Here is a 24,237-nt window from a genome sequence, read left to right on the forward strand (position 1 = left end):
TTGTTGCTCAATTGGAAGGAAAGTTATTGAGTTCCAAAGTCTCAACCAATCAAATTGAACATCACTCTGCTTATCCTGCGCAGAAAAAGTTCATTATCGAACTTAGTCAAGGTATTGATGTAATGAAACTATACACCAAGTTTGATCACTCTCACTTAATCAGAACTAAAGTTATTGTGTCCCAAAGCATCAACCAATCAAATTGCTTATCTCTGCTGACAGACAGACAGACAGACGAACCCATTTTTATAGTCCCCTGCTATCTTTGAAAGGTGGGGGACAATTACGTATTCTATCGTCAGTAACTTACCCCATAATTTGCGTTAAATCCATCACTTGCACCATCGATCATGTCGATATCAACATGCATATCAGCTACAAGTAACAACAAAATTCATTTATATAATTCTTATTTGACTGGCTACAGTCTACAATTATTTCAATTTCCAACTGTCAAGGGATCTTTAATGTGTTGCCAGTGTTCTACACCTGACATTGGTTTTAGGTGCCATACAATGACGAGGCGACTTTCCTCCATCCAATGACGAGGAAACACCAGGATGTTAAATACCAAGATAATTTTTCTGCCAAAACAGAGGGCATACAATTAAGACGGTGCCTGGTTGGTGAGCCAGCGCCATACTCATCAAGCCAGTGGCTTCAAGTACGAAAACATTTTTATAAATATACCTGTGATGCAGCTTTGATGAATTTCATCACTGCCAATTAACTTAAAAAAAAGTACCGTATGGAACAAGTGTTAAAACAAGCAGTTGCCATGCAAAATATGCCCAGATTTTGCAAGAGATGGACAGAGCAAGCTAAAAGATAGGTTGTCAGGCAACGAAATATACGCAACGACAGATAAATAGTCTGGGAAGTCAACAAGAATTGACGCATATTTTTACTTTTGTCGGTAATGAAACATTTATAATACACTAAAATCTGATTAAGAGTAACAACTCATTAAGTAATTATAAGAAAATCATTAGAATCTGTTTGGCTTCTAGTTCTGCCCCATGCTAACGTTTAGTATACAAGACATTACATTTTATGCATTTAGCTGTTCAAATTATCAAAAATCATTGAAAATCAATATACTTGTTCGTCTCAAGACCTTAATCTCTGTGTATCAATTTTAAGTCAATCGAATGATTGTATATTATAGGCATCTTCGCCTCATGACCGTACACACAGTGTATAAATGTAAAACCAATCAGATGATATAACTATGGTCTCTAAAGCATCCAAAAGATTTTTCAAAGTGATCAACGGCCATACCTCTGGCAGTAATTATCGGAAATCGTTGAAAATCAATAGGTTTCTTTGTCTCATGAACTTTTAAGTTCATAACACTGTGTATAAATTTAAAGTCAATCAGATACCAACTTTAGCCTCTAGAGCGTCCACAAGCCTGGACTGCCGGCCGGACCGATCGACGGGAGCGTCAACAATATATGACCGCATTTCAATGTGGGCGTATAAAAAAGCAATTGTTCGTACAATCAGCAGCCATAATCCAGCCATAATAATACATTCCCAAGATATGACAATATCGAAAAGAGCTGAGATCTTTGAAATATAAACATATATTTTAAGTTTCATCAAAATGGGATAACCAGCGACTGCCAGACAAAATACGCCCACATTTTGCAAGAGATGGATAGAGAACAAGCAAAAAACAAACATTACAGTGTAACGGTGATATATTCAAACGTTTTTTTAAATCGAATAATAATTGTGACCTCTAGAGGGACCACAAGCTAAAAACGTGATTTTGCGTACAATCAGGGCCCAAAATTCAGGAAGTTACGATCCGATATGCGCGAATATTTGAAAGGAACCAAGATCTTTGGGTTATAAACTTGCATTTCAAGTTTCATCACAATCGTGGCCTCTAGAGGGTCCACAACTTTGATATACCAGATGTTTACACTATGTTGTCCTGCAGTTTTAATCTAATTTTCATGAAATTCAAACTCAACCATCCTTAGGGTGTAATGGTGACATTACAAATAATAAGTAACAAATAATTAAGTAATTATCAGAAAACCATTAGAATTTGTTTGTTTTTTATAAAGTTCTGCCCCATGCTAATGTTTAGTATACGAAACTTTTAACATCATGGATTTAGTTGTTCAAGTCATAAAAATTCATTGAAAATCAATATACTTGTTCGTCTCAAGACCTTAAACTCTGTGTATCAATCTGAAGTCAATCGGATGATAACTTTAGCCTCTACAGCAGTAATTATCGGAAATAGTTGAAAATCAATATGATTCTTGGTCTCAAACACTGTGTATAAATTTAAAGTCAATCGGATATTAACTGTAGCCTCTAGAACATTTACAAGATTTTTTGAAGTGATCAAGGGCCATAACTCTGGCAGTAATTATCGAAAATCGTTGAAAATCAATACGATTCTTCATCTCATGACCTCAAACACTGTAGAAATTTGAAGTCAATCAGATATTAACTGTAGCCACTACAGCATTTACAAGATTTTTTGAAGTGATCAAGGGCCATAACACTGGCAGTAATTATCACAAAATCGCTAAAAATTAATAGGCTTCTTCATCTCATGACCTTAAACACTGTGCATAAATTTAAAGTCAATTGGATATTAACTTTAGCCTCTAGAGTGTCCACAAGATTTTTCAAAGTGATCAATAGGCTTCTTCGTCTCATGACCTTAAACATTGTGTATAAATTTAAAGTCAATCAAATATTAACTTTGACCTCTAGTGCGTCCACAAGATTTTTCAAAGTGATCAAGGGCCATAACTCTGGCAGTACTTATCAGAAATCGCCGAAAATCATTAGACTTCTTCGTCTCATGACATTAAATACCGTGTATAAATTAAAAGTCAATTGGATATTAACTTTAGCCTCTAGAGCGTCCACAAGATTTTTCAAAGTGATCAAGAGCCATAACTCGGGCAGTACTTATCAGAAATCGCCGAAAATCAATAGGCTTCGTCTCATGACATTAAACACTGTGTATAAATTAAAAGTCAATCGGATATTAACTTTAGCCTCTAGAGCATCCACAAGATTTTTCAAAGGGATCAAGGGCCATAACTCTGGCAGGAATTATCGGAAATCGCTGAAAATCAATGGGCTTCTTCGTCTCATGACATTAAACACTGTGTATAAATTTAAAGTTAATCGGATATTAACCTGGGCTTCTAGAGCATCCACAAGATTTTTGAAAGTGATCAAGGACCATAACTCCGGCAGTAATTATCTGAAATCGCTGAAAATCAATAGGCTTCTTCGTCTCATGACCTTAAACACTGTGTATAAATTTAAAGTAAATCGGACATTAACTTTAGCCTCTAGAGCGTCCACAAATTTTTTGAAGTGATCAAGGGCCATAACTCTGGCAGAAATTATCGTAAATCGCTGAAAATAAATAGGCTTCTTCGTCTCATGACCTTAAACACTGTGTATAAATTTTAAAAGTCAATCAGATATTAACTTTAGCCTCTAGAGCTTCCTCAAGATTTTTTGAAGTGATCAAGGGCCATAACTCTGGCAGTAATTATCGGAAATCGCTGAAAATCAATAGGCTTGTCTCATGACCTTAAACACTGTGTATAAATTTAAAGTCAATCGGATATTAACTTTAGCCTCTAGAGATTCCACAAGGAATTGTGGACGCCGGACGGACAGACGGACGGACGGGGGTGACGACAATATACGACCACATTTCAATGTGGGCGTATAAAAAGCGATTTCTCATAACATCAACTTATCAAGGGCCATAATTCAGGAAGGTACGATCAGATATCTGCGAATATCGACATGAACCAAGATCATTGGGTTATAAACATGCATTTCAAGTTTGATTAAAATCGGATAAAAATTGTGACCTCTAGAGGGTCCACAACCTTGATATACCAGATGTTTACACTATTTGGGTAGAGGGGCGGCCATTTTGTCTGGCAATTCTGGTCTGATTTTCATGAAATTCAAACTCAACCAACAATACAGTGTAACAGTGACATATTCGAACGTTTTTTTAAATCAGATAATAATTGTGACCCCTGGAGGGACCACAAGCTAAAAACACTATATTTCTTAAAATCAGGGGCCACAATTCAGGAAGTTACGATCTGATATGTGCGAATATCGAAAGGAACCAAGATCTTTGGGTTATAAACATGCATTACAAGTTTCATCAAAATCAGATGAAAATTGTGACCTCTAGAGAGTCCACAACCTTGATATACCATATTTTTACACTATTAGTATACGAGGGGCATCCAAAAGCTAAAAACACGATTTTTCTTACAATCAGGGCCATAATCCACGAAGTTACGGTCCGATACATGCCAATATCGAAAGGAACCAAGATCTTAAGGAGTTAAACCTATATTTCAAGTTTCATTGAAATCGGATAAAAATTGTGAGCTCTAGAGGGCCCACAACCTTGATATACCATATTTTTACACTGTTTGTGTACGAGGGGCAGCCATTTTGTCCGGCACAATCAGGGGCCAAAATTCAGGAGGTTATGATCCGATATGCGCGAATATTGATCTTTGGGTTATAAACATGCATTTCAAATTTCATCAAAATCGGGTGAAAATTGTGACCTCTAGAAAGTCCACAACCTTGATATACCATATTTTTACACTATTAGCATTAAAGGGGCCGCTATTTTGTCCAACAGTTTTGATCCGATTTTTACGAAATTCGAAATCAACCATCATTAGGGTGGAGCGGTGATATATTCAAACTTTTTTTATATGCCCACATGGAAATGTGGTCGTATTTTGTCGTCGCATCCGTCCGTCCAAAATTTATGATTCGATTGTTTTAGTGCTTTACATTAGCGAGATGAAGAAACTAATTGAATTTCAGCAATTTCCGTTTATTATGTCTAGAGTTATGGTCCTTGTTTCACTTTATTGAACCTTGTGAACGCTCTAACGCGAAAAGTTATCATCCAATCTTTCTGAAATTTATATGCATTATTTTGAATTAGTAAAACAAAGAACAGCAATATCCGTTAATTACAACTAGAGTTATGGCCCTTGTTTCACTTTATTGAACCTTGTGAACGCTCTAACGCCAAAAGTCATCACCCAATCTTTGTGAAATTTATATGCATTTAAATTAGTGAAACAAAGAAGCCTATTTAATTTCAATAATTTCTGTTCATTATGTCTAGAGTTATGGACCTTGTTTCACTTTATTGAACCTTGTGAACGTTCTAACACCAAAAGTTATCATTCGATCTTTCTGAAATTTATATCCATTATTCAAATTAGTGAAACCAAGAAGCCTATTGAATTTCAGCAATTTCCGTTTATTGTCTAGAGTTATGGCCCTTGTTTCACTTTATTGAACCTTGTGAACGTTCTAACATCAAAAGTTATCTGCCGATCTGTATGAAATTTACATGCATCATTTAAATTAGTAAAGAGAAGAATCCTATTGAATTTCAGCAATTTCCGTTTATTACTTAGTTATGGCCCTTGTTTCACTTTGTTGCATGCACTGTGAATGCTCTATACCTGCTGATCTGTATGAAATTTATTACATCTAGAATTATGGCTCGTTTCACTTTATTGAATCTTGTGAACGCTCTAACGCCAAAAGTTATCATCCGATCTTGTGAAATTTATATGCATTATTTAAATTAGTGAAACCAGGAATCCTATTGAATTTCAGCAATTTACAATAATTACTTCTAGAGTTATGGTCTTTGTTTAACTTTTTTCAACCTGGTTAATGCTCGATTAATGAAAGTTATCATTCGATATGTATGAAATTCATATGCATCATTTAAATTTGTGAAACTGATCTATTGAATTTCAGCAATTTCCGTCAATAATTTCTAGAGTTATGGCGATTGTGAACCTTGTGAACGTTTGAACGACAAAAGTGTTCATCTGATTTGTATGAAATTTATATGCATTATTTAAATTAGTAAAACGAAAAAGCCTGTAAAATTTCAACAATTTCTGTATGGAATAGTCTTGTAATTACATACAAAGGAATAAATATGTGACAACCTTTGTCAACCGCTCGGACGATTTAGCGGCTGTGGGCATATTTATCTTTTAAATTGGATAAAAATTGTTACCTCTAGAGCTTAAAATGCGATTTTTCATACGATCAAGGGTTATAATTCAGGAAGTTACGATCTGATATGCGCTAATATCGAAAGGATCCAAGATCTTTGTGATATAAGATTAAATTTAAGGTTGGACCAGAATCGGAAAAAAATTGTGGCCTCTTGAGGGTCTACAACCTTGATATACCACATATTTACACCATTTGCGTTATACGAGGGACAGCCATTTTGTCTGTCAGTTTTGGTCCGATTTTTATGAAATTTGAACTTTGACTATCATTACGACGTAACCGTGATATATTCAAATGTTTTTTTAAATCGGATAATAATTGTGAACTCTAGAGGAACCACAAGCTAAAAACGTAATTTTTCGTACAGTCAAGGGCCATAATCCAGGAAGTTATGGTCCGATATGCACAAATATCGAAAGGAACCAAGATCTTTGAGTTATAAACATGTATTTCAAGTTGTGAGCTCTAGAGGGTCCACAACCTTGATATACCATATTTTTACACTGTTTGCGATCGAGGGGCGGCCATTTTGTCCGAGAGTTTTGGTCCGATTTTCATGAAATTAAGGTGTAGCGGTGATATATTCAAACATTTTTTTTAAATCGGAATAAAATTGTGACCTCCATAAAGAACATGATTTTTCGTACAATCATGGGCCATAATTCAGGAAGTTACGGTCCGATATGCGCAAATACTGAAAGGAACCAAGATCTTTGGGTTATAAACTTACATTTCCAATTTCAACAAAATCAGATAAAGACAGGTTGCCAGGCAACAAAACATACACCCACAGCAGCTAAATCGTCCGAGCAGTCGACAAGGGTTGTCACATATTTATTCTTTTGTAGGAAATCATGGGGCATTTAATAGACAATTTCATACAGTAAGACATTATAATTTTCGTCGTTTGAGGGTTCACAAGGTTCTAAAAACTAAAACAAGGGCCATAACACTGGAAGTAATCTACAGAAATTGTTGAAATTCGATAGGCTATTTTGTTTTACTAATTCAAAGAATGCATATAAATTTCATACAGATAGGATGATAACTTTTGTTGTTCGAACGTTTACAAAGTTCAACAAAGTAAAACAAAGGCCATAACTCTAGAAGTAATTGTCGGAAATTGCTGACATTCAATAGGCATCTTCATTTCACTAATTTAAATGATGCATATGAATTTCATAAAGATTGGATAACTTTTGTCGTAAGATTATTCACAAGGTACAACAAAGTTAAACAAGGGCCATAACCCAAGGCGTAATTAACGGAAATTGCTGAAATTCAATAGGCTTCTTCGTTTCACTAATTTAAATGATGCATATAAATTTCATAAAGATTGGATAACTTTTGTCGTAAGATTATTCACAGATCGGATTATAACTGTTGTCATTAGAGCGTTCACAAGATTCAACAAAGTGAAACAAGGGCCATAACTCTAGATGTAATTAACGGAAATTGCTTAAATTCAACAGGATTCTTTGTTTTACTAATTCAAATGATGCATATAAATTTCATACAGATTGGTTGATAACTTTTGTCACTAATGCAAACAACATATATCAATTTCAAAACAATCAGATGATAAATGTATAGTCTGTAGAGTGTTCACAAGAAATTGTGGATGACGGACGGACGGGGGCGACGGCAATATATGACCACATTTCCATGTGGGCGTATAAAAATTGTGACCTCTATAGGGTCCACAAGCTAAAAACGCAATTTTTCGTACAAACAGGGGCCAAAATCCATGAAGTTACAGTCCGATACATGCCAATATCGAAAGGAACCAAGATCTTAGGGAGATAAACTGGTGTCTGAGAAACTGCATATTTTTTTATCCTAATAAAAAGGGTAAATTTGAGAACTTGTGAGCAATAACTTCATACCAGTCGTTGCTAGTCTTCTATTTCGCACAACAGCAGCAGCACGAGCATTATGAGCTGCTCTCCTTCTGGGTGGAGAATGCCAGTGGTGAGGTCCAAAGTTTAAATTATTAACATGTAGAAAATCTAGATTACGCCTGTTTGTAGGATCTGTAGGGAATGGTTGTGATATTGGTGCAGGCACTGGAGTTGTGTCATGGTAACCCTGACCTTGTACCAATGAAACGGCAAATTCTTTATCCATTTCCTCCTGTACATAAAAAGACAGCTAATTAATGTCAAGCTTGAAGCTAATTTAAGGTGTCTTTAGATGCAAACAAAACAATTAAAATACTTGCAGTGTTTATCAAAACTGAAAACCAGGGAGTAACATAATACATACATGCAAGATACGCCTACATTTTACAAGAGATGAAAAGAGACCAAGCTAAACCAACGGTTGCCATGCAAGATATTCCCACTAGTCCAGTCAATATACGAAAAAAAGGGAGTCTACCCCCAACTACGAGCAAGACAAGGTTTTTTGATGGTTATTGGTAGTGTTGGGTCTATTGTATGACATCCTAAAAGTTTACCAAAATGGGACTTCCGGAAAGTTCCTAATTTTGAGATTAATTGTTAGGTCTTTTTGGTGGTTTCTGGTAGAGGTCAGTGTACTGAATCACATTCTAAAAGTTTACCAAAATCGGAGTACCGGAAAGTGGCAAATTTTGAGGGTAAATGCTAAATTCTTTAAATTATTTTCCTTAAAAGGGCAAACTTCAGACAAGCATAAAGTCGTCAATTTTTAAGCGAAACAAATGAAACTGACAATTGGCCTCAGGGTGTCAGGGCCAAGCTTTCATATGAAATGGTTTTCGTATATGTCCGATGCCCCCTTGTGCCATTTTCGGGGGTAACCCTATCCTAGAAACCTATGACCGAGAACCCACATATATGAATGGGCATAACTCTGCACTGTTGCGTCATAAAATAGCAAATTTGGTCATTCTCTCAATTGTAGATATACCTAGTGATGTTAACTGGTCCCTTACCCCATTTTGAGATGTATCCCCACGCCACAACCTACGACCGAATTTACGAATAGGCAAAACTCTGCACTGCTTCGTCATAAAATGATAAATTTGGTGACTGAACTAATGTATTTGGGGTCAGTATTTCATTTGATGATACGCTCAGTGGTGTTAATTGGCCCCTTATACCATTTTCGGGGTACTTTATCGCGTACTGGCCTAGTTGGTATGTACATGTTTTGAGTGGTTTTATACCCCCATAAAATGCTGTAGTGGAAAATAGGTAAAACAAGACAAGCATAAAGGTATGTAAGGAATCATTTACCAATTTGCTCTACATAGAATGAAGAGCGCTGTCATCTAAATGATTTCTAACAAACATGGGGTTGTTTTTCATTAAATGTGCAACTTTTGCTAAAATACGCCATAATACCATAATATCCGATTGCTGGGCTCTATTACATTATAGTTCACATCGGATAAACTGTTATACATCTGCAGAAACTATAGGAAAAGCGAAAGTTCAATACATGTGGCTGCTGCTTTATGTGATGAATTTGAGTTAAGAGGGGGTTGAAATGTTGTACAGGTGTCTGCAGATGTTTATGCCGACATGATAAAGGCAGCTATTGAAGTTGTAGATTTGCAGTCCATGAAATTGATTGGAGAGGAGGCATATCTTCGGATACTGCAGGAGCAAATACTAACATCCATGCAAAAAGATTATATTTTCATTCAGACAAAAAGAGCGAAAAATCTGTCTATGTATAGTCTGTCTCAAGAAACTTCTCACATCAAGAGTATGTTTCCAAGCCCTGTTTTTTCACACATTCAGTGGGTGTGATAGCACATGCAGGATCCATGGCATTGGCCAAAAATTGTTGTTCCAAAAGCTTATTAAAGGAGATCATGTAACAATAACAGAATGTCAAATATAGACCATTTATTTCGCACTATTACGTCATGTCATTCTGTGGTCGCCATCTTATAGCTGAAAGTGATAATGCCCCGCTACAAGCACCTTCCTCTCGTCCCGAAAGGAACTGTGTTCATGAATTATCATGATAATATTTCCAGGGCAGTTTACAATAGCTATAAGATGACAACCACAGAAAGACATGGCATAACAGTACACCATAAACTGTCCATTGTAATGCCAGGTGTAATTTTGATGGTCTAAATTCAGTGTCATGTTCTGGTAATCTCTATATAGATTTATAGGGAAAATAAACAAAAGTTTAAATGTTTTAGTGCGTAGATGTGCAGGTTGGTATAGTATGTCATTATATGGCTATATGACATCATATTACTTTTAATGGGGTCATTTGACATTTTGATATCATATTCCTATATGTTCATTATACATATAGGGTCTTAAACCAACAATTTAGGATTTTCTTGAACATTGAGTAGTCGAATGTCGGCCATCTTGGATTTTACCAATTTTTACCCCTTTCCGGTGCACAAAATTTGGTAAACTTTTGGGATGTTAAAAAGTACATCTAAATAAACTCAAAAATGCATTAAAACCTTTTCTTGCAATTTTTGGGGGGTAAAATCATAAATTGACTGGACTACACATTTTGCAAGAAATTGACACAGAACAAGCTGAACCAGCGGCTGCCAGGCAGGATACGCCCACATTTTCCAAGAGATGGATAGAGAACAAAAACTAAAAACAAATGCGATTTTTTGTACAATCAAGGGCAATAATCCAGAAAGATATGGTCTGAAATATGCAAATATCAAAAGGGACTGAGATCTTTGGGATATAAAGATATGAATTAAATTTCATCAAAATCTGATAAATTGTGACCTCTAGAGGGTTGAGAACCTTCGTATTACACACTTTTACACAATTTGCGTACAAAAAGCGTCCATTTTGTCGGGCAGTTTCATTTCTATTTTCCCGAAATTTGAATTTAACCTTCGTTATGGTGGAATGGCGATATACTTAAACAGTTTTTAAAATCGGGAAAAAAATTGTGACCTCTAGAGAATCAGCAAGCTAAAAATGTGATTTTTTAACAATCAGGGACCATATTCCAGGAGGTTACGTTCGGATATGTGCGATTGTCAAAAGGAACCACAATCTTAATGTGTAACGGTGATATATTCACACGTTTTTTTAAATCGGATAAAAATTGTGACCTCAACAGGGACCACAAGCTAAAAACGTGATATTTTGTACAATCAAGGGCCATAATTCTGGAAGTTTTGGTACGATTTTCGCGAAATTCAAACTCAACCAAAATTATGCTGTAACAGTGATATATACGAACGTTTTTTTTTTAAATTTGATAATAATTGTGACCTCTAAAGGGACCACAAGCTAAAAACGTGATTTTTTGTACAATCAGGGGCCATAATTCAGGGAGTTACAATCCAATATGCGCGAATATCGAAAGGAACCAAGATCTTTGGGTCATAAACATGCATTTCAAGTTTCATCAAAATCGGATCAAAATTGTGACTTCTAGAGGGTCCACAACTTTGATGTACAAGATGTTTACACTATTTGCGTAGGAGGGACGGCCATTTTGTCCGGCAGTTTTGGACCACTTTTCACAGAACTCGTAATTAACCCAAATTACGGTGTAACAGTGATATATACAAACGTTTTTTTTCTAAATTGGATAATAATTGTGACCTGTAGAGGGACCACAAGATAAAAACGAGTTTTTATGTACAATCAGGGGCCATACACCAGGAAGTTATAATACACAAAAATCTGATTAAGAGTAACAACTCATTAAGTAATTGTCAGAAAATCATTAGAATTTGTTTGGCTTTTAGTTCTGTCCCAAGCAAAAGTTTAGAATACAAAACATTTAATATCCTGAATTTAGCTGTTCAAGTTATCAAAACTCATTGAAAATCAATATACTTGTTGCTCTCAAGACCTTAAACTCTGTTTATCAACCTAAAGTCAATCGGATGATAACTTTGGTCTCTAGAGCATTTACAAGATATTTCAAAGTGATCAAGGGTCATAACAGTGATGGGATTTCAAAAATTTTCTTGTCAGACATTTTATCGAAAATAAAGGGGCATAACTCTTATCATTATTTAAGCAGAAGAATTCATACCACAATTAAAAATCAGATGTCGACAAAATATTCAAATCCCGTACGTAATAAAAATTCATATTTAATTCCCGTACTGTATTCAATTCATACCACAATTAACCAGCGGCTGCCAGTCAGGATACGCCCACATTTTCGAGAGATGGATAGAGAACAAGCTAAAAAGAAAGTAATTTTTCCTACAATCAAGGGCCACAAATCAGGAAATTACAATTCGATATGCGCAAATATTGAAAGGAACCACGATCTTTGTGTTATAATTATAAACTTACATTTCAAGTTTCAACAAAATCGGATAAGAATTGTGACCTCTATAGGGTCCACAACCTTGATATACCATATTTTTACGCTATTTGAGAACGAACGGCGGCCATTTTGTCTGTCAATTTTGGGCCGATTTTCACGAAATTCGAACTCGGCCGTCCTTAAGCGGCGTTTACACCATACAATCAAACCATACAACCGTCGGATGCAACCGTCGCATTCGACCAACTGATCAGATAAATGGTCGGATGGACGGCTTATTGCATGGATAGGATCAGTTCTATTCTCATCCGACCAACTCATGCAATAGCCAATCAAAGTGCGTTGTATTAGACAACGTCATACGCCGTATGACGTCATATCAGACTTGGCAACCAGAATTCCTGATTAAAGATGTCTTCTTCTGTCACTTCGAGGTCTTTGATCTCCTCTAAAATGGATCTAAACCAATCCCGGATTGAATTTGAATATATAATAACTCTGTATAAGCAAAGTCTTTGTGGAACCCGCCGCATCAAGACAGAGATAAGAAGTGTCGTCTTACTGCCATTTTATTCAGTTACTAAGAAGGAATCATTGTTGCCATACAACGAATAGAACCATTGTATCGTGTAAACGGTCGTCCAATATGTTGCATCCGACGGTTGTATGGATTGGTTGTATCGTGTAAACGCCACTTTAGGGTGTAACGGTGATATAATAATACGTTTTTTTAAATCGGATAAAAATTGTGACCTCTATAGGGTCCACAAGCTAAAAACGTGATTTTTCGTACAACCAGGGGCCATAATCCATTAAGTTTCGATCCGATACACGCAGCCGAGATCTTTTGGAGATAAACCTATATTTCAAGTTTCGTCAAAATCGGATAAGAATTGTGACCTGTAGAGTGTCCACAAACAATTGTGGACGGACGGACAGGGGCGACGACAATATAAGTCCACATGAAAATGTGAGCGTATAAAAATGTCAACAAAGTGTTCAAATCCGTGCGTAATAGAAAAAACAACACTCACTATTTTTCATATTCAATTCCCGTATGGTGATGGTATTCAAATGTATGTCAGTAATATTCCTACAAAATTACTTGGTTTATATGGCAGCAAATGAAAGAAAGGCATTCGAAATAATAATACTGGTGGTGATGACATAGCTAACTTCAGCGTATGGCAGACATGACTCATAGCACATAGCTTCATAGTAAGCACTGCCTTATATGTTAAGCAATTTTCGTACGGCAATCGGGATCACAGGAAAGTGCCACTGTGGATGAAAATTTATATATGGAGTCTTAAAAGACGTAAAAGATATCGCAGACAAAATGACTGTCCATTGATTTAAAGTGTTCTATACTCTTACGATATGTGACATCTATGACTAGTTTATACTATTATAGATGCTGTCGGCTCACATCAATGCGATTAAAATGGCCGCCATTGGAGAAACCAAGAGGTAAACACGTGGATTAAAATTATAATCACTCTTATTGGATTGATGAATAGTCCGACAAAGGGGAAGCAATGACTTATGTTTAAGATTAGATTGATGAACTGTCCGACAAAGAATTAAGTCAGTCAATCATAGCAGATTATGTCGTTAATCAAGGTAGATGTATAGACGGTATAACATGATAAATACGTTGATCTCTTAATTACCTAATCAATCCAGCCTATTATCAACGATAATCGGGTAGAAGGGTAGTTATACACTCAGTACACTATATTGATTTTGGAATTTTGAATATTATTCACCATGTCTTGATGTCCGATTGGGCATATTCCCGGTCGGACAATTTTGGGCGTTTGGAAAATAGCATCGGACAAGTCCGGAATATACGGGCAAAATCCATCACTGGGCCATTACTCTGGTAGTAATTATCAGAAATCATTGTAAATCACTGGGCTTCTTCGTCTCACAATCTTAAACACTGTGTATAAATTTAGCCTCTAGCACTGTAACATTGGGACCGTTTAATCTAGCGTAAATAGAGTTAAATTTTACTCTGTGTCCAATTATTCATAAATATTGTTGAATTTCGGCGAATAGTGCTCAATTTGTACTTCTATCAAATTTCAATTTCACTGTTTAATTTTGATTACCAAGCGTCTTATTCTAGTGTTTAGTTTCTCGACACGTGTTGAATTATAAGCGTCCCGTCTAATTAGCACGACTGTTCAATAATTAGTTGGACCGTTCAATTTCCCGAGCCGTGATTAAATCAGTCAAGGTGTCCAATTACGCAAGGTGTTCAATTTTGATGTCAAACATCTAATTTCACGTGCGATGTTCAGATATTACGATGTGTTTAGTTGTTGGTCATCGTTCAGTTTTGCCGCCGAATGTCTATTTTGCCGCACAATGTTGAAATACTGTAATAATAAGTGTTAGTTTTAGTACCGACCTGTTGCGATACGGTGAAATATTATTTTTCAGGATTCATACGACGGCAGGTATCTGTAATGCCTGTCATTATCCGGGGATTATTTGTCAAGATCACTACGGTGAAACAGATGTTGGATTTTTAATGGCAACGGGAAGGTTCCGAAGCAAAGCTTTCTTGAGATGCACATACCGTTTCGTCCTCAATCATAAAACGTGTTTATATATCCATTTAAAACAGTATTTCCCACACTGACAACACATCCACGAATGATAAATCTCACGCATCTGATTAAATCCTTTTGTTTAAATGTCTTCGCAATTAAGACTAACAGCATGGGTATTGCACCAATCATATATTACATAATATGGGATCTATAGAAAGCATTTTGGGTTGAAGGGTAGTGTGATTATCATGGGCAATAAACACAGAAGGCTTGTAGAATTAATACACATGTGTCAGAAGCTAACAATATGTCTATTGTGTAAGACAAAACGTGAAAATAAACTAATAATTCGAACTTTTTATTTCTTTTTATTATTATAGAACGACAACCCTTTTTCGCTGAAGATCAAATAAAACCTACTAAATAAATTTCATGCTTATATGTAACGCATAACTTTGCCAATCTTTATTTCAGAGAAATCCAATTTAAAAAGGAATTGTATCATATATTTAAGTTTAATTTTTAATAAAGAATGGAGATATCATAAATAAGTTAATTCAATGTTTTTGTGGCATGTACTATATTAGATGAGATCGAAAGAGCATTTTAGATTAGAGGTTACAGAACAACAAGTAAGGTCGAATTAAAAAGTCGAACGGAACTGTTCTTCAGACTGAATGGCGACGCCAATCATAAAATTTTACTGAGTTCGTGCTGCCATACTTTCTAGGCAGAAATATCTCTTTGTAATTAATGTCTTTGTTAGAAATTTTGGCATTTACCTGTGACAATAATTTTAGCTTTGTGCAAAAATCGTGAAGCATATAGTTTCAACTTAGAAGAAATGTTAGAAAATTGCTAACAAACAATCAGCATTGTTGATTGTAAAACATTCTTGGTTCATTTTCTGCTTGAACGATTGCTATATACCATGAACACGTATCAGTCCGATAATACCTTGCTGACTTTTTCATTTCGGCACCAAAGAGTCTGGTGGATGCATACTGTCAATCAAAGTTCCATAATAAGAATTGACACGTAACATCAAAAGAAACCGATTTAGAGAATGTAGACGCCCCTTTAACAAAAAACTTTTACCTTCCTGTAGTCGTATGGACAATGTGACTTTTATTGTTAATTGTCTGTAGTAATAATTACAAATTTTGAAAAGAGATGTCGATGTATTTGTGATTTTACATGTAGCTAAAGTCCATTCAATAACCTGAATTTATTACTCAAATGGTTTCTCAATTAGGAGAATGTCAAAATAAAGAAAACACAGTTACACTTACAATATGATTAACTAAGAAGTTATTCGTCGCAATTTGGCCGGACCCCCCACTTCGCCTGTTACATGTAATACCAATTTGTAACGAGTAATTGTGATAACTGTGTTACGGTAAAACTCCTGTTTTTAGGAATGTGGATATGTGGGATTGTTTAATTTTTTTAAATCGGTACAGACTTGAAAGTTCACGCATGCAGAGCGTCTTCTGAACAAACTGATGTTTAGTCATCATATTTGCAAGCTTCAGAATTCGTCTGCCATATTGATATTTTCGCGCGCACGTACGCAATGTTTTGAATAGGAACAAGTTCATTTTGATCCCTTAACATAAGTATTTACGATATTTCTTCATTCGGAACCACGGCTGCATTATTTTAATAATAAACAACATCAATTTACGTATATATACGTGATATAGAAAGTCTTATTAATGTTTTCCAAATAAATCTCCTTAGACAGGAGCAAACGATCTTTCGCAACTTCGTATGGTTTTGAACTTTGAACTTACACAGTATCCAGTAATGATGATGACCGTGGAAATAAGTTTGTTTTCGATACTATCGATTATCGACCGACATTTCATTGCCGATTATCGATAGTAAAAATCACTATCGATACCCAGCCCTAGTTAAGGTAATACTTGACTCGTATATAAATTGATTGGAATAAATCAGTTTTACTCATTGGTTGTTTATATTGTTTTATTTACCTAATATTCAACTAGCTTGGCTTGCCATCATGACAGAGATTAGTTCACCAATGTTTTTGTAATAAAGAACAATAGTATTGTTTGTAGATTAGCGTTATGATTTTAGACAAAATGATAAGTTCGCCAATGTTTTTGTAATAAAGTAGACCCGTATTGTTTGTTGATTGACTTTATCCCATGATTTAAAAAAATTGGCGATGGTTAATATTGGGTCAAAAATAATTCCTTAAAGTGCGGCAAAGCCCCTTTTAGATAAACAAAGTGGCTACGTGCAATTTTATTCTTTGATCTTTTATACACGGGACATTTCTGTTATTCAAACCAATCTGCACGTGAATGACTAAATAACAAGTTGACAGTTCATCATTGATTTGGGGTTCATGTGGAATAGGCTCTTCGGTCGAAATACAGTTATTCTTTTCTAAAAAAAACAAAACGCGTGCGCAGTCCTTACATGCAATAGACTATAGTTAAAACGCAGTATGTAGAGAGTGCTTGCCATATTCATATTGTAGATGTTAAATATCCTTTATGATAATCCTATTGTGTTTCAAATAATTATCACAAATATAAAAATCATACACATCGAAAACAGAGCACAAAACATACGCAAAGAAAAAAAGCCTTATAGTAGCTAAGTCTCTAACTCAATATCATCCAATATTTTCGACATTGAAAACATGAATTATTTGTCGGTTTAAATCAAAATTAATGTTGTGATCTTACCGGGAAAAGATGGCCTTCTGATATCCAATATTTAAGACAAAATAAACATTTTACAATTGGTACACGAATTGTGTACCATAATGCGTTTCAGCGCTATTTGTAATAAGGGACCCGAAAAACGAGAGTAGGCATATTCCACAAGTCATGTCAAACGTTGACGCTATATTCTTATCTGGAGAGCATGCGCAATAAATACTATCGGCGTAGACTGGAATAACCAGACGCTAGAGATTACCATTCGATTGAGACTTCTGGCGTATTTCGCCGAACCTAACTGATTAGAAATTACAGTAAAAACAGAAACGATTGAATGTAAATCAATTTATATACATTCATAAATTACATTATTGTACGCATTGCGACCCATTTGTGTCAATTTCTAGGTCTCAAATATTAGCAATTTAGCTCCTTAAGCATTTTCAAATCAGTTCAGCAACAGTGGTCCAAATGTCTAGCATTGCATCCGGAATTCCGTATAAGAATCTACTTAAAAGTCAAAAATATGACTCCTACACATTGCGCTCTAAACTGTGTTATAAATTATAGAATAAACCGTAAATCAATTGAACCCATTTCAAGGTGAAACTGCATGCTTTTTGATATGGTTGGGCTATTTGAGGCGTCAGATAATCTAAAAATAGAAGTCGATACGTGACAATGCGTCTCGAAAAAAATTCTTTGATCTGTTATATTACGGGAAAATTCTGTTATTAAAAACAAACGGCATGACAATGACTACATAATAAGTTGGAAGTTCTACAATAGGGATCTTTTAGTGAAATGTTAGAGAAATTTAAGTTTAAATATATCCTTTCCGTCTTAAAAGCCTTCTCCACTTGACATAGCCTATGGATGAAGGTAAAACACAAATTGACATTTCGAAACTTTATTTTGTTAAAAACCGTCTCTCCACGATGCCGAGTGACGTCGTCTGCTAAATATAGCGCTTGACTCGCATGCTATCGTCTATGGATAACAAAACTACTTACACTATATTCCAATTGAAATATTTGCCAACATTTCTAAATATTTTTAGCTTGTGTATTTCTTTGTTTGAAAACAAAGCCCCCATTCAAAATATAATTATAAATCCTAGAAAATGCCATCAAAATAGAATCTTTTCTCTGACATTCGTGCATGTCAAAATTTTCACGTATCCATCTCGCAATTTCTCGCGTCACAAGAGATCTCTACTTTGGGTTAATAATCATATAATTTCTGCTTTGATAATTTGTTCTATTTTTAGTAACGTTAATCATAGACACAGAACACAAACGGTCGTGCTTTAAAAGACAATTATCATGGGAGGTATTGAGATAGCCAAGTTTTATGGAAAAAAACGCATATTTATACTCGACGGCAATTTAAGGTATTTCTACAGCCAATGGCTGTTGTATTTTTATTGATTTTTTTACCGAAATATACAACAGCAAGTTTTGGCCGTCGATGTTAAAGCTATCGACAGCCATTCCCATGTTTACGACAGCAATGGCCCCCACGGCTTTCGTGAATTTTGAGCCCTGGTGTAATGGTGATATATTTAAACCAATTTTAAAATCGGATAAAAACTGTGACCTCTTGAGGAACCACAAGCTAAAATCGCCCTTTTTTGTACAATCAGGGGCCAAAATCCAGGAAGTTACAGTCCAATATGTGCGAATAACGAAAGGAACCAAGATCTTTTGGATCTAAACACATATTTTATGTTTCATCAAAATCCTATCAAAATTGTGACCTCTAGATGTCCACAACCTTGATATTACACACTTTAACACTATTTGTATAACAGAGATAAATCGGATAAAAATTGTGACTTCTAGAGGGACCATAAGGTAAAAATGTGATTTTTCGTATAATCAGGGGCTATAATCCATAAGTTATGGTCCGATTTGCGGGAATATTGAATGGAACCGAGATCTATGGGTTATAAACATACATTTCAAATTGGATAAAAGTTGTGACCTCTAGAGTGTCCACAAGCTAAAAATAACCAGACGCTAGAGATTACCATTCGATTGAGACTTCTGGCGTATTTCGCCGAACCTAACTGATTAGAAATTACAGTAAAAACAGAAACGATTGAATGTAAATCAATTTATATACATTCATAAATTACATTATTGTACGCATTGCGACCCATTTGTGTCAATTTCTAGGTCCCAAATATTAGCAATTTAGCTCCTTAAGCATTTTCAAATCAGTTCAGCAACAGTGGTCCAAATGTGTAGCATTGCATCCGGAATTCCGTATAAGAATCTACTTAAAAGTCAAAAATATGACTCCTACACATTGCGCTCTAAACTGTGTTATAAATTATAGAATAAACCGTAAATCAATTGAACCCATTTCAAGGTGAAACTGCATGCTTTTTGATATGGTTGGGCTATTTGAGGCGTCAGATAATCTAAAAATAGAAGTCGATACGTGACAATGCGTCTCGAAAAAAATTCTTTGATCTGTTATATTACGGGAAAATTCTGTTATTAAAAACAAACGGCATGACAATGACTACATAATAAGTTGGAAGTTCTACAATAGGGATCTTTTAGTGAAATGTTAGAGAAATTTAAGTTTAAATATATCCTTTCCGTCTTATAAGCCTTCTCCACTTGACATAGCCTATGGATGAAGGTAAAACACAAATTGACATTTCGAAACTTTATTTTGTTAAAAACCGTCTCTCCACGATGCCGAGTGACGTCGTCTGCTAAATATAGCGCTTGACTCGCATGCTATCGTCTATGGATAACAAAACTACTTACACTATATTCCAATTGAAATATTTGCCAACATTTCTAAATATTTTTAGCTTGTGTATTTCTTTGTTTGAAAACAAAGCCCCCATTCAAAATATAATTATAAATCCTAGAAAATGCCATCAAAATAGAATCTTTTCTCTGACATTCGTGCATGTCAAAATTTTCACGTATCCATCTCGCAATTTCTCGCGTCACAAGAGATCTCTACTTTGGGTTAATAATCATATAATTTCTGCTTTGATAATTTGTTCTATTTTTAGTAACGTTAATCATAGACACAGAACACAAACGGTCGTGCTTTAAAAGACAATTATCATGGGAGGTATTGAGATAGCCAAGTTTTATGGAAAAAAACGCATATTTATACTCGACGGCAATTTAAGGTATTTCTACAGCCAATGGCTGTTGTATTTTTATTGATTTTTTTACCGAAATATACAACAGCAAGTTTTGGCCGTCGATGTTAAAGCTATCGACAGCCATTCCCATGTTTACGACAGCAATGGCCCCCACGGCTTTCGTGAATTTTGAGCCCTGGTGTAATGGTGATATATTTAAACCAATTTTAAAATCGGATAAAAACTGTGACCTCTAGAGGAACCACAAGCTAAAATCGCCCTTTTTTGTACAATCAGGGGCCAAAATCCAGGAAGTTACAGTCCAATATGTGCGAATAACGAAAGGAACCAAGATCTTTTGGATCTAAACACATATTTTATGTTTCATCAAAATCCTATCAAAATTGTGACCTCTAGATATCCACAACCTTGATATTACACACTTTAACACTATTTGTATAACAGAGATAAATCGGATAAAAATTGTGACTTCTAGAGGGACCATAAGGTAAAAATGTGATTTTTCGTATAATCAGGGGCTATAATCCATAAGTTATGGTCCGATTTGCGGGAATATTGAATGGAACCGAGATCTATGGGTTATAAACATACATTTCAAATTGGATAAAAGTTGTGACCTCTAGAGTGTCCACAAGCTAAAAATAACCAGACGCTAGAGATTACCATTCGATTGAGACTTCTGGCGTATTTCGCCGAACCTAACTGATTAGAAATTACAGTAAAAACAGAAACGATTGAATGTAAATCAATTTATATACATTCATAAATTACATTATTGTACGCATTGCGACCCATTTGTGTCAATTTCTAGGTCCCAAATATTAGCAATTTAGCTCCTTAAGCATTTTCAAATCAGTTCAGCAACAGTGGTCCAAATGTCTAGCATTGCATCCGGAATTCCGTATAAGAATCTACTTAAAAGTCAAAAATATGACTCCTACACATTGCGCTCTAAACTGTGTTATAAATTATAGAATAAACCGTAAATCAATTGAACCCATTTCAAGGTGAAACTGCATGCTTTTTGATATGGTTGGGCTATTTGAGGCGTCAGATAATCTAAAAATAGAAGTCGATACGTGACAATGCGTCTCGAAAAAAATTCTTTGATCTGTTATATTACGGGAAAATTCTGTTATTAAAAACAAACGGCATGACAATGACTACATAATAAGTTGGAAGTTCTACAATAGGGATCTTTTAGTGAAATGTTAGAGAAATTTAAGTTTAAATATATCCTTTCCGTCTTATAAGCCTTCTCCACTTGACATAGCCTATGGATGAAGGTAAAACACAAATTGACATTTCGAAACTTTATTTTGTTAAAAACCGTCTCTCCACGATGCCGAGTGACGTCGTCTGCTAAATATAGCGCTTGACTCGCATGCTATCGTCTATGGATAACAAAACTACTTACACTATATTCCAATTGAAATATTTGCCAACATTTCTAAATATTTTTAGCTTGTGTATTTCTTTGTTTGAAAACAAAGCCCCCATTCAAAATATAATTATAAATCCTAGAAAATGCCATCAAAATAGAATCTTTTCTCTGACATTCGTGCATGTCAAAATTTTCACGTATCCATCTCGCAATTTCTCGCGTCACAAGAGATCTCTACTTTGGGTTAATAATCATATAATTTCTGCTTTGATAATTTGTTCTATTTTTAGTAACGTTAATCATAGACACAGAACACAAACGGTCGTGCTTTAAAAGACAATTATCATGGGAGGTATTGAGATAGCCAAGTTTTATGGAAAAAAACGCATATTTATACTCGACGGCAATTTAAGGTATTTCTACAGCCAATGGCTGTTGTATTTTTATTGATTTTTTTACCGAAATATACAACAGCAAGTTTTGGCCGTCGATGTTAAAGCTATCGACAGCCATTCCCATGTTTACGACAGCAATGGCCCCCACGGCTTTCGTGAATTTTGAGCCCTGGTGTAATGGTGATATATTTAAACCAATTTTAAAATCGGATAAAAACTGTGACCTCTTGAGGAACCACAAGCTAAAATCGCCCTTTTTTGTACAATCAGGGGCCAAAATCCAGGAAGTTACAGTCCAATATGTGCGAATAACGAAAGGAACCAAGATCTTTTGGATCTAAACACATATTTTATGTTTCATCAAAATCCTATCAAAATTGTGACCTCTAGATGTCCACAACCTTGATATTACACACTTTAACACTATTTGTATAACAGAGATAAATCGGATAAAAATTGTGACTTCTAGAGGGACCATAAGGTAAAAATGTGATTTTTCGTATAATCAGGGGCTATAATCCATAAGTTATGGTCCGATTTGCGGGAATATTGAATGGAACCGAGATCTATGGGTTATAAACATACATTTCAAATTGGATAAAAGTTGTGACCTCTAGAGTGTCCACAAGCTAAAAATGTGATTTTTCGTACAATCTGGGGCCATATTCCATGAAGTTATAACGGTCAGAGATTTTGGGGAGATAAGCCTATAATTTAAGTCTCATCAAAATTGGATGAAAATTGTGACCTGTAGAGTGTCCACAAACAAATTGTGAACAGACATCCGGACTGACAGGGGCAATGACAATACACGTCCACATAAAAATGTGGCTGTATAAAAATCGATAACAGTCATGTGTGTAGTTCAATGAAGATTACCGCATGGTGAAAGTGTTATATACATGTACCTGCAAGATGCTTTTAAAAGTATTTTATGTCACAGTACACTGACCTGTAATTTTCTAGCATAATCTTCATCAGTAGTTATCTGTTGTATTACCTGTACAGCATCATCAACATGGGCTTCAGCTGGTATATTATTTATTCTTCTACCGGCTATAAGTATAACATTCCAAAGACTATAATCGGGCAATAATTACTATAGAAAATACAAACTATGATGAATTCTGTTAGCTGAAATGTTATCTGTTATTCAAACAAGCGGTTGCCATGCAAGATATGCCCACATTTTGCAACAGATGGACAGGGAATGGGGAAAATCAATAGGTCTCATCCTCTTATCGAATTTAAAAAAATAAAATAATTAAATAATGTAAGTCATACACTGACAAAGGCTCAGTTTTAGCAAGCGGTTGCCATGCAAGATTTGCTCACATTTTGCAACAAATGGACAGATTACGATAATGGGCTATAATCCATAATGTTACGGTCCAATATGCGTCAAAATCAAAAGGAACCATGATTTTCACGAAATTCAAACTGAACTGCAGTTACTGTGTAATGGTGATATAATGAACGTTTTATTAAAATCAAATAAAAATTGTGACCTCTAGAGGCTTCATAAGCTAAAAACGTGATTTTACATAAAATCAGTGGCCATAATCCAGGAAGTTACCATCCGATATGCGAGAATATCAAAAGGAACCAAAATCTTTCGGATATAAACATATCTTTAAAGTTTTATCAAAACCAGATAAAAACCCTGAGATATTTGGGATATAAAGCTATATTTTAAGTTTCATCAAAATCAGATAAAAATTGTGAC

General features: G+C 35.2%; 1 protein-coding gene across 5 annotated transcripts in view; it reads right to left on the reverse strand.

The window, feature by feature from the left end:
• The window catches only part of LOC126825382 (uncharacterized), a 92,068-nt gene that overhangs the window by 58,264 nt on the left and 9,567 nt on the right, over window positions 1-24,237 (reverse strand). For all 5 annotated transcript variants that reach the window (XR_007681936.2, XM_050554994.1, XM_050554996.2 and 2 more), the window contains 3 exons: window positions 23,464-23,567; window positions 7,986-8,232; window positions 311-375 (listed from right to left, as the gene is read on the reverse strand). Coding sequence is in view for 4 of the 5 variants with exons in the window: in XM_050554994.1 (XP_050410951.1) it covers window positions 311-375; window positions 7,986-8,232; window positions 23,464-23,567 (416 nt within the window). In the remaining variant the exon portion in view is untranslated. The remainder of the gene's footprint in view (window positions 1-310; window positions 376-7,985; window positions 8,233-23,463; window positions 23,568-24,237) is intronic.

The sequence above is a fragment of the Patella vulgata genome, chromosome 6 (assembly GCF_932274485.2).
Source record: "Patella vulgata chromosome 6, xgPatVulg1.2, whole genome shotgun sequence".
NCBI lineage: Eukaryota > Metazoa > Mollusca > Gastropoda > Patellidae > Patella > Patella vulgata.